Consider the following 11,832-nt stretch of genomic DNA (forward strand, 5'->3'; position numbering starts at 1 on the left):
CAATAAGGGAGAAAGCCAAGGGGGGAGTGTGGGCACACACGGCATGACACAAATAATCAAATTTGCGAGTGTCAAAGTTGTGAATGTGGAGGGATGACTGTAATATCCATTTCAATACATAATACAGAAAAGGAGACTTCTGAAACCACCAGGGTAGAGAATCCAGTAGAATGGACTTCCCCCCTTGTTATTCATAGTGGAAAGAAACAACTCTGATCTCTTTCCATGCAACTTAGCATTTATTTGTTTCACTCAGAGGGCATTAAAAAAAGAAAATCCCTGGGAGGCAGAAACTATTTTGGAGGAGGTTGTGGATAAGGAACACAGAGGCATGCTTCAGGGCCCTGAGGCATGCAGTGCACCACAGAGGGATTAAAAAAGGATATTTCATTAGTAGAAACCTAGCAATGCAGTGGAGGCAACTAACCCAGCCACCGTTCAGGCAGTGGTGGAGGCTGCTTTGCATTCAGCCCTTGTGATGAGAGAGCGAAGTCCCATTGTGCTGAATTCGCCGACATTTAAATCAGCACAAAACCCTTTGGTGGCACAGCCCTTCTGGACAGTGTTGATCACAGAGGTCCCTGGAGAAAGGAGACAAGATATAGTCAAAGAACACTTACGGGCATATAAACACTTTCTTCCCAAGTTCCCCAGTTTATATAACGCTCCCCTTCAGTTAACAGCAATAGACCTTTTCATCCATAGGTTGGCGTTTTCAAGGAAAATTAGGCCTCCTGCACATGGAAATGTGACATAGGGCTTGGTTATCTGTCCTATTTTATTTAACAAATAAGACCAGAATTTCAGATCTTTTTTCTCATTAGGCAGTTATTCACAATTGTTCCTTTTATATGCATTCTGCTTTTTAACTAGGAGTAGAAGATCATATAGCTGATACCTTCTGATTAAGACTCCAATCCTTCACTTTTCCCCCATCATGCGTTACCTACCAAGCTGTAATACATATTAGGAAAGCTAACACTACTCCTTGTCAATGGATTCCAATGCTTAGGACAGCCTTGTTTAAATCAATGAGACTTGCTAGTCATAACTCATTAAAGTCTCATTAATTTAAATTAGGTCTTATGTGTCATTGGAAAAGAATCAGGGTGGCCTAGTAGTTTGAGCTTTGCATTAGGATTTAAATCCATGCTCAGCCATGGAAACCCATTGGGTGACCTTAAACAAATAATTACTGTCTTATCCTTAGAAGAAGGCAGTGACAAACAACTGGATAAATCTTCCTAAGAAAACCCCATGATAAGTTAAAGTTGATTTGATGGCACACAACAACAACATCTATTGGTGTTTTACTGGTTTTTATTGATATATGCATTGAGATGTTGTTCTTATGAGCTGTATGTTTTTAAATGACTCTGGCCCCATACAGATAGGCCAAAATAAAGCTGCTTTGGGTCACTTTGGAGGTATGCTGTTTAAATGATGCATGTGCCCTAAGAGTCTGGAAGCCATGCCAGAGCCGTGCTCCTGTCCTAAGGACCAGAGTGTGGCTTTGGTGCAGCTTCTGAACTCTTAGGATGCATACATCATTTAAACAGCATACCTCCAAAGTGACCCGAAGCAGCTTTATTTTGGCCTGTCTGTATGGGCCCTCTGTAAACCGCTTTGATCGTCTCGGAAGAGCGGTATATAAATAAAGCATATTATTATTATTATTATTATTATTATTATTATTATTATTATTATTGGTGGCATCCAGCTAGTGACATATGCATGCATAACTGAATGTTATGCCTGCATATTGAACTTTTAAAAAATCATTGTAGATGAAAGTATTCATTACATTCCCCCACACAACAAGCCAAACGACACAGGATTCGTCTTCCTTCGTTGGGGTCTGATGTGTGTATGTGTATTGTAGAAGCCTCTGGCTTCAACCACAGAATATATAACAGAGTGCAACAAAGACATATAGTAGCGTAAGCGTCCATGTTCCAGCATATATCTTTGGATATTTCAGGATAGGGAAATATCATGACCGGTTATGTTGGGTAGTGCTGCTGGGAGTTCCATTCCATCTGGGAAACTGCACCTCCTGCTCGGTGGGTGCTTCTGTTAGTTAATATCACAGCTTGGAAATGTTACTTTGGAGGAATAGAGGTGGCTGGAGGATTTGGGAGGTGTCCAGGAAATTAATGTTTCCAGGCTGTGGCTAGTATAATTGCTGCGAATGCTCACTGCAAATTTTCTATACATTCTCTCCTAAATGGTACTTCTTGCATTGCATATCCATTTTACTACAGTGTAATTCCCCTTTCTATAGCCCTTTCCTCCCTTTCGCCCTGTATGTGTTTGTTAACATGAGGATTTCACATGACTGCTAGCTACCAAAGAAGCTATAGGTCTCCTATGTCTGAGAGCTGAACTTGCTGAAAGCCATCTTTTGCATAGCCTGTCCTTTTTTACACCTAGCTTTTACATCTATTACTATGGTGATGTATCACCATAAGAAATTATAATCACCATAAGTAACTGTTGCAGCCACATGAAGACAGTCATTCTCTTCTCCAACGCAGTCCACCATCTCCTCCTGATTGCAAATGCCAGAAAACAAACTGTAGCAGGCTGGGCATTGCTTCCTATTGTGTTTGGTGACGACTGGAGGCACTGAAACCAAGCAGCAAGTTTTTATTTTCAGTTTGATAGTTGGACCAAAGGAAGATTGTGAAATGGATAATGAGTAGCATATAAACCCAGTCATGATGAGGTAGTTCTAGCAAGTTGCAATGAAGTCAGACATTTCATACTGAAGCGATCCCAAAGACTGAGCATCACTGCTTTTTAAAGGTTTCCAATATAGATAAAATATTCATCAAAGGAAGATAGGACACACAGAAGAAAAGATCAGTATACAAACTAGAATATTCCAATGGAGTTTTGTAATGCACATGTTGACCAAGAACTTTCTTTGGGTACAGAATCACAGACTCATAGAATCTTAGAGTTGGAAGGGATCATAAGGACCATCATTTAGTTCAACTGACTCACATCCAGAAACACGCAAATAAAGCACTCCTTAAAGATGCCCATCCAACATTTGTTTAAATACCTCCAAAGATCAAAATATGGAGAGTCCACCATCCACTGAGGGAATCTATTCCATTATCCAACAGCTCTTACCATATATATATATATATATATATATATATATATATATATGGATGGATGGAATCTCTTTTGTTATAATTTATAGGTTTATGTAACATTGGTTTCCGGTAATATATATTTGTTATGGCTTTAGTAGAGTTGCCAGGTTGGATACAGGACAGGGCTCCTGTAACTTTAATCATGTAACAGATAATGGAGCAGGGCAGAGGTACCATAAAGTTCTGTCAAGCCAAGCAATGTATGCATAGCAATCTTGTAGTGTTGTAGCATAAGCTTTCATAGACTTGCTCTGCTTCTTCAAATGCATGGAGTGAACTGGTGCCAGGAAGGACCGTCCGAAGAAGGTCTACAAAAGCTTATGCTACAACATCTTCCACTCAGCTATTCTCAAAGGTGCTACAAGATCTGTTTGCATGCTGATATGGCTGACTAGCATGGCTATGCCTCTGAATTCAAGGTGTCCTAATCACCTTTCAAACATTGACTTCTTGGCTATAGACATCCTTGCCAACATAGGACTTTATCACATGGAGAAATCTTTTTAAATTTTTACTTTAACTACATGAAACTATTTATATGTAAATATATTTTGGCTGCGCATATGATATTGTAATTTAAAGGTATAATTTTAATTACGCAATCTGTAGATGTTGCAGCTTTCCTCCCTATTTTTATTTAATGATATACAGGAATTACGACTGATGAGTAATATTGGTTTAAAAAACATTATTAAGGATTTGGTACGGTTCTGTATAAGAGAAGTAAACTGGAGGAATGTCACCATGAGTTACCGCACCATGTGACACCAACCCTAGTGATGCCATTGCCTCATTGCATGCAAAGTAGCTTGAAATGGCACTTACTTCTTCAAGGCATGGCTATGAGGATGATCAGAACTAGCTTTTGTAATTCACCATTTGCTAGTGCCTATTTGTGGAATGGATGGACATGGGATCAGATAGAGACATGGAGAAAGAGATATGACTTACGCTGAGGAGTTGCTGTCCTACAGGCATCCCCCACGCAGCAAGAGAAGGCTGTCCTGAATTCTTGACCCTGTCCAAAATGCATATATTGTGGTCCATACTTGCAGTGGCTGGAAGACTCACAGGTCTTAACCACTGTTGGGATTTGCATTCCATCTATAGACGAACGAATAAGAAAGTGAGGGATACTAGAAGATACGTAGCATTGCGCTGAGTGCTGAGACAAATATTTAAAACCAAGTCTGTTTTCTTTGAAAGTATTGCTTTTCTCATTTTTTTTATTCCAGGTTCCTGTTCTATATTCATGTGCCTGAAAGTTAGTCCCAGTGGTTCAAATTCCTTACCATTGAGTATAATGCCAAGGGCTGCTGGCATATTAAGGTGTCGGATTCTGCTTCCTTCCAAAGCAGTTTGCCATCAGAGCTAGAACAATTGCTGATTTTTATAAATTAATTTTATAAACCCACAGTAATAATAATAATAATAATAATAATAATAATAATAATAATTTTATTTCCCACCTATCCCTGCAGATCACAACAGTATCAGCAATACCTATAAATTAGTGCAAAGGTATAGTGGGGAGTGGGATGGGATGAATGTATTCACCCTCAAATAATAATTCTATCATTCCCAATGAAAGTTTCCATCAGTCCTCAACCCTCTAGCATTTCAATTGTGCATTTAGAAATATAGTTTAGGTTTCTAAATAGAAGTGATTGCAATAGACTCCTGCAAAACCCAAAACACTAGCATTTGTACATACTGTATACAAGGAAGCCTTTCCATGCACACACACATTTTGTGCATTTTGGTTGGTCAGTTAAATATATCATTGTTTTGTGGATTTTGGATGTTATTTTGCTTTTCTGTATGGCAAACACAACTAACCCTGAATATATTCTCAAGTATGGATCTTAACATCATATGCTATTTTGGTGTTATAGCTAGGGTTGCTTAAGGAATCTACTGTTTGATTCTTTCTGGGGTGATTTTCTGTAATTCACACCACCCCAAAATTGATGTGGACCATTTGCACTTTGAGTTGAGAAATCTGTGCATTTCAGGTCTTGTGCTGCTTTCTAAGGAAAAGGTGAGACACACCTGATAAAATGCATACATTTCAAAAGTGCACACAAGACAAGTCCATTTTAAAAAGCCTTGGATGGCATATACTCCTTGCTTGACAACAGTGTATATCATTTGGAAATGTTCACAAAAACGGACACAGGTGTTTAAAAATAAAATAATTAACAAGAGTGTAGATTTTATGCTTCTAGAAAACAAAACAGACTCTACATGGAGCGAGCATAGAAGGTAGGTTGGTGCGAACCAAAATAATTCTGTAGAAAGGGCTTGGACTGAAACACACATTCTCACCAAAGGCAGGAAACCCCAATAGGATCTGCACTTACGTTTGTCAGACATAACCAATAGACTTTATCGGTACCATTTAGCTGGTTCATTGATACCCAAAGATTTGTTACTTTCTGTTACCAACCTCATCTTCATGGTAAGGCTTATTTCCTTTCTCACTTACTCATTGTGCTCTCTGTTACAATGATGATGCAGGTATCTTTACCAGCTTCGCAGGTCTGCATTGTGCCGGTGCAGCTGGTGCCAACTGAGGTGCATACTTCACACTCGAGAGCAACACCTGGAAGAAGAAACAACACACACCATGCCAGAATAGCACCATGCCTCTTCCAAGACCATGATGCAATATTACATAAAACTTACAACTTTTTGTAGAACAAAGATGGGAATCATCTGGTCTGTGGGTTCATATGACTCTGGGAAACCCCACTGATTCCTGAGCACTCCTAGCACCCCTAAATACTACTCAATTGTGGGTGCAGAAAAACTGTTCAATGCCACTTTAACATCTAAAAAGCTGCTTTGGGGCAGGAGGTTTCAACAGGAAATAAAATCAATAAATAAAGAGCCCAAGGACTTATAAGTCCATATTATAAGTCCATATAGTATGGACTTATATAAAAATGTTGTTGTGTTTGTTCGGTAACATAAGGTATGGATATGTAACTCAGAGGACGGAAAAGGCAAGTCCTCCTTGGAAGAAATGTGCCAAGGAAATCCCATTAGTTAAAATCAGGTTGGTAAGAGAGAAAGAGTGAGAAATATAGGTAGGGGATTTTGGACATATAAGTGAGAGATATGAGATAGAGCTTATATGAATAAGGTCTTGCACAGGAACCACGACAGCATGTAAACCTTCCCCACATTTGACGCCATAGCAATGGAACCGGAGGAGGGCTTTATATTTGGTGGCAGAAGTGGGGATAAGTAAAAGCCATCTCAGACAATTCTTCCAGAAATACCTGAAAGGCTGAAACTTGACATAACATCATTTCTGGTCAACCAGAATGACTGCCACAAGGTTGACGTGTGGCCTCTGGAAGTCCAGAGAATTCAAAATGGGACTGTGTGGTTCTTTTTAGCATGCCCACCTCCTTGTAGTATAACCACAGACAAAGGGAGACAGGTATTGGTATGTACTTAAATGAGGAGTTTGAAAAGTATTCCAAGGAAGAGCCAAAGATAATGCAACCCTACCACTTGAGTATCGCAGCCTCAAATTCAGTTGGGCAATAACTCCTATTTGACTAAGTCCATTGTCAAATGCGGGAGGGTTTACACCCAAGCTGTACTACTGCTTTGCCTCCACTATTGCAAATAGTGAAAATTACACTAAATCTAGCCTCCAATGCATTACTTTATGGTGCAAATACATTCTGGTATTAATAGGAAGGCTAAGTTTCTATGGGAAATTGTAGGAAGGTGGGAGAAAGCTGGGCTTATGGAAGACTCCACATTTTATTCATCGTTCTTTAATACCAACAAGAACACAAGGAAAGGATTCATGTTTGAGAGGTGCTTTCAGCGTATTTTTTCACAAAATCTCCAAACATATCCTTCCCTCAAATCCACATTTCTCCCCAACACTTTGGAAGTATTTGCTTCGAGCCTAGAAAGTTATCCCATAATTGAAAACCTTCTGGGATGCATTTAAAGAGGTTGGGATACAGACATTAGTCTGGGAAATGAGGTTGGTTTTCACCAACAATTTGGAACCGCCTAATTCCTTAAGCACCTGTGTGCGAAATTCACCTTTCTTTAGTTTATGCAAGTTAGACTGGTTTCAACACCAATAAAGCATAGGATTACATTTCCTGGGGGGGGGGGACCCAAGCCACTGTGTACCTGCAGTTATGAGCACAAAGGAGATGGTGAGACCAAGCAGGCTCTGCATGGTGATGCCAAAGTCAGATTGCTAGTCTGGATACCAAGGGTACCTGCAGAGTGATAAGTGGTAAATGGAGACATTTAGCCAAGCAGTAAAGAGATGGAGTGACACGCTTCTCAGTTCCTTGAACCTGATTGTAGATTCCAGCTCAAAGAACACTGCTAAGACTGCATCTGCACTACAGAATTAATGCAGTTTGGTAGCGCCATAACTGACACGGCTCAATGCTATGGAATTCTGGGATTTGGAGTTTTGTGATACATTTAGCCTTCTCTGTAAGAGTGGCTCCACAACCAACTAGATAATCCATAGCATAGCACCATGATAGTTAAAACTATGTCAAACTGCATTAATTCTGCAGTGTGGTACCATCCTATGAAATACCTTTTCTTTACACACACAAAATAGACATTTTAGTGGTTAGAGCACTGAAGTAGTGCTGGGAAGCAGTGGTTCAAGCCACCACTCAGCCATTTAGTGCACTGAGAGACCTTAAACCAGGCTCTTGGGATAACATATACTGTTTCTCAGACTAGCATATCTAAGAGGAGAAAATGAATTAGGAGCATTTATTTTTTTTCAGCAGGGTCACCATGGGTCAAGATCTACTTGAGGGCAGTTAACAACAACAAAATGCCATTTTGAGCTCCTTGAAGGAAAGGCATTGGGATGAAAATCCAATATTGGAATCAGTCATGTCACCATCTTGCGCAAGCCTAAAATGGTGACAAACAAGATTGGTGAGATCTCACATGAAGACCATATCTGAATAATATCTCAGTTAATCCAAGGGAATTCTGAGATGACTTGAAGACACACAATAACAGGTTTTTTAATGGTTTCTTTTAACAGGTCCTACTCTATTCTCTATTTTAGAAACTCCTAAATTCAATTGCTCTGTTATCTGTAGATGCGTGCGCAGTTTGTAGTTTTGTAGGGATGGGAAGAACATTCAAAAAATATTCAAATATCGTTTTTAAATAGTGTTTCTTAAGTGATGAGGAAAATCCTAAAATGATTTGAATTTTTATAGTGTGTGTGCAAAAAACCAGTATTTTCTGTCTATAGAACATTTTCTGTAGGAAACAATATTTTCTGTGCATAAAAGATTTCTACACAGAAATATTATTTTCTGCACACAAAAGGCTGTGTCCTGCACTAAAAACCACAAATTTTGCACAGTATCCACAACTGCGGTGTTTTCTGTACAGAATACTGTTCCCTCTGCAGAAATTAGCGAGGGATTATATCCCAGTAGCTTCAGTTCAGAATGGAAAATGTAATTCAAACCAGAGGTATATAAAGGATGATAGTCGACTCACCAATACTTCTCAAGTGCTTCTAAGATGATGTTTGCAGGATACTGGAAGTGCTTAAAAGCCTTGGGAGGCTTTGTCCCTGGTTCTTTGACTCACTTGATGAACCTTCCCCTTTTATAAAGAGCTCTGAGCATGCATTTCCTAACTCCTGCCTTGCCCTCCCTCCCGCCCTCCATTCCAGAACATTCTCAATCCTCATTTCTGAACATTTAACTCAGTGGAAGTTGCCAAATAAACATGGATGAGATCATGTTGCAACAATGCTTAAAATTTAAACAGGGCGTGCAAATTAAATGGGTTCAACCAAAATGCATGCCACTAAATTCAAAAGCTTCCTCCTTGGATGAAACATTACGAGCATTTACAAGGAAATATATTTGCCCGTCCATACCCACAGATCCTAAATCCACAAATTCAACCATCCACGACTAGCCAATATTTTTTTTAAAACCCCAAATTTGATTTTGCCATTTTAATATAAGAGATATCATTTCACTCTCTCTGGCTTTTCTTCACGAACGAAGATTCAGGAAGGACTCATGATCCCACGCTTTGTAAAAGTGCGTTGATGACTAAAAAGGCTGATCCGAAATAAACAAGTCTGGTTGCAGAAAGCACAGCAGAGAGTCTCCTTGGGTGATGTTTCCAAGTTGTGGTTCTTTCTGCATTGTCGTTTCTCTTCGAGCATCGTAGATAGTGCGTCTCCATGCCTCCCAATATGAGGCCAGGGCAGACCATTGTTGGTGATCGATTTGGCCAAGCCTGAGATGTTGTTTCAGGGAGTCCTTGTATCTCTTCTTTGTGGTGCCCCTCTTATGCTGACCCGTGGCGAGTTCACCGTAGAGTATTATTTGTGGGAGGCGATGGTCCTCCATCCTAGAAAAGTGTCCTGCCCAGCGAAACTGCGTCCTCAGTAGCATGGCCTCAATGCTGGTGATCCCTGCTTGCTCAAGGACAGCAACATTCGTCACATAGTCAGTCCAGTGTATGTTTAGAATTGTGCATAAACAGTGCTGATAAAAGCGTTCGAGGAGTCGCAGGTGTTGGCAATAGGTGACCCATGTTTCAGACCCATAAAGGAGAATAGACAGTATAATTTTACTACATCATTGTATATAGTAGGACTTGAGCATCCAAAGATTCAGCAGATACCAATAGCCCAGTACATGACTCACTAAAATAACTGGGTTTTACATCTGAGTGAACATCCATTGCAGTGAACTTTTGCAAGGTTGGGCTTTTCTCCCATGTTTTTAGCCTATTTTTTGGGAGGGAAGTATCCACTAAGCTTGTGTTTTGCTAAAAACAACAACAACAACAAATGTACACAGTTACAGTATCAGCAACAATCAGGGATGTCACACTTCACTTGCATGAGAGAACAATACATTTCAAAAGCTTCGCCCCCACGCTGCTGATAAGAGGTTTTGTGCATTTTTACTGATTTTGTGCATTTCAGGACTTTCTTGCTGAAAACTTCCTGAATCTTTGGAACACAAATTTGCTTTGCATAAATACACTGATCACAATTCTAGATTGCAATCCATATTGTATAACTTGGTGCATGCTTAGCTATGAAGTAAAGGGGCTATGAAATGCTCCTAGTGAATTGCAAAAACACATATCAGGACACCAGCAAGAGTGCCCAATGTATGATGGGCAAAACTGATGCCAGCCACAGATGCTGGCAAAACGTCAGGAATAAACTCTTATAGAACGTGGCCACATAGCACAAAAAAACCACAAAAAGCCATGAAAGCCTTCGACTTCAAAACCGATGTGCAACAGCACTCCTAACCTGTGTTACAATGCGTGTTGGGAGTGCCAAATATGAGCGGCCGCTTGATGCACATAGCCCCAATGCAAAATGCTCACTTTGCCAGCTACATAGTTACATCATGGCATCCCTTTGTACACATTGCAAAACAGTTCAGTTCCTGCAGAGGTAAGTCCACTTACGTAGATGAAAATCTCATACTGAAGATGGCCAGATATTTGAGAGTGGAATGTGGCAACCCTGTCCTATATCACACTTGCAACAGCTGATGGGAATGGCACTTGAACATTATTTTGATGTTAATGTGAGGCAGCCTTCACACCTGAGGGAACACATACCTCTTCCCCCAAGAAGGAGAAAAGCCAGGAGGAGAATTGCCCCTCCATACTACCCAACATAAGCTACCCCAGATGACCTTGCTCTCCTAATATTAAGAGTGGCTTATGTGACATTTGCCTTCTCCCAAATGTATGGGGTTTTTTTTTTTTTTGGGGGGGGGGGGGGGGAACAGAATGTTTTGAAATTGTGTTGCCTGCCCTTTAAAAAAAATGAGAGAGTTAATAATAAGAAGAGGAAGAAAGCTGTTAAAAACAAATCTATTCTGTTCTTGAGGACATTGTGTGTTGACACCAAACCCCCGATGAGCTCTGCTCTCACTGAAAGGAAGTAGCTTTACAGAACTTTATTTCTCTATTTGTCTTTGTTATGTAACAATGACATGCCCAACCAGCCTAATAATTTATTTGAACATAATAACTATCTTCAAAAGAAACAGAGGCCTATAGACATGCACAAAGGGCCACATTATCTGGTTCCCTTCTATTTCCTGCCTGTGTGCAAAATGTTACCATAGCTTGGGTGTGCGTGTTGCACGCCTCCAAGTCTTTTCTGATTTATGGCAACCCTAAGGTGAACCTTTCATGGAGTTTTCTGGGCAGGATTTGTTCAGAGGAGGTTTGCAACTGCCTTTCCCTGAAGCGGAGAGTGTGCAACTTGGCCAAGGTTACCCAGTGCGTTTCATGGCCGAGGTGGGCATCGAACCCTGCTCCCCAGAGTCATAGTACAACATCCGAACCACTACCTCGCACTGGCTTAGGCAAAACTCATTATAAATAACTAGATACTTGTAATTAATTCCTTTCAGTGAGGGAGGCATAACAAAATGACATATTTGTTTGGTAACTTGGTGAGGAATAGTGCCACCAGTTTTGCAGTGAACTGTAACTTTTTCGTTAGTTTTACAGTTTGAGGGGTGTGACCACACTATATGGTGCTAGAAGAATAGTATATTGTGGTCTACTTGGGAGTCCAAGTAGACCACAAGTTGAACATGAGTCAACAGTGCGATGCAGCAGC

At 40.2% G+C, this 11,832-nt stretch overlaps 1 protein-coding gene across 1 annotated transcript; it reads right to left on the bottom strand.

Annotated features, from left to right (window-relative positions):
* Positions 1 to 218: 218 nt before the first annotated feature.
* LOC121915278 (phospholipase A2 inhibitor and Ly6/PLAUR domain-containing protein-like) lies at positions 219 to 8,845 on the bottom strand. The gene is made up of 6 exons (XM_042439349.1): positions 8,703 to 8,845; positions 7,338 to 7,429; positions 5,656 to 5,772; positions 4,119 to 4,271; positions 2,485 to 2,628; positions 219 to 581 (listed from the first exon to the last, which is right to left on the bottom strand). The coding sequence occupies exons 2-6, from the start codon at positions 7,384 to 7,386 to the stop codon at positions 439 to 441; spliced, it is 606 nt and encodes a 201-aa protein (XP_042295283.1). The 5' UTR covers positions 7,387 to 7,429; positions 8,703 to 8,845; the 3' UTR covers positions 219 to 438.
* Positions 8,846 to 11,832: the final 2,987 nt, after the last annotated feature.

The sequence above is a fragment of the Sceloporus undulatus genome, chromosome 9 (assembly GCF_019175285.1).
Source record: "Sceloporus undulatus isolate JIND9_A2432 ecotype Alabama chromosome 9, SceUnd_v1.1, whole genome shotgun sequence".
In the NCBI taxonomy this organism is placed as follows: Eukaryota; Metazoa; Chordata; class Lepidosauria; order Squamata; family Phrynosomatidae; genus Sceloporus; species Sceloporus undulatus.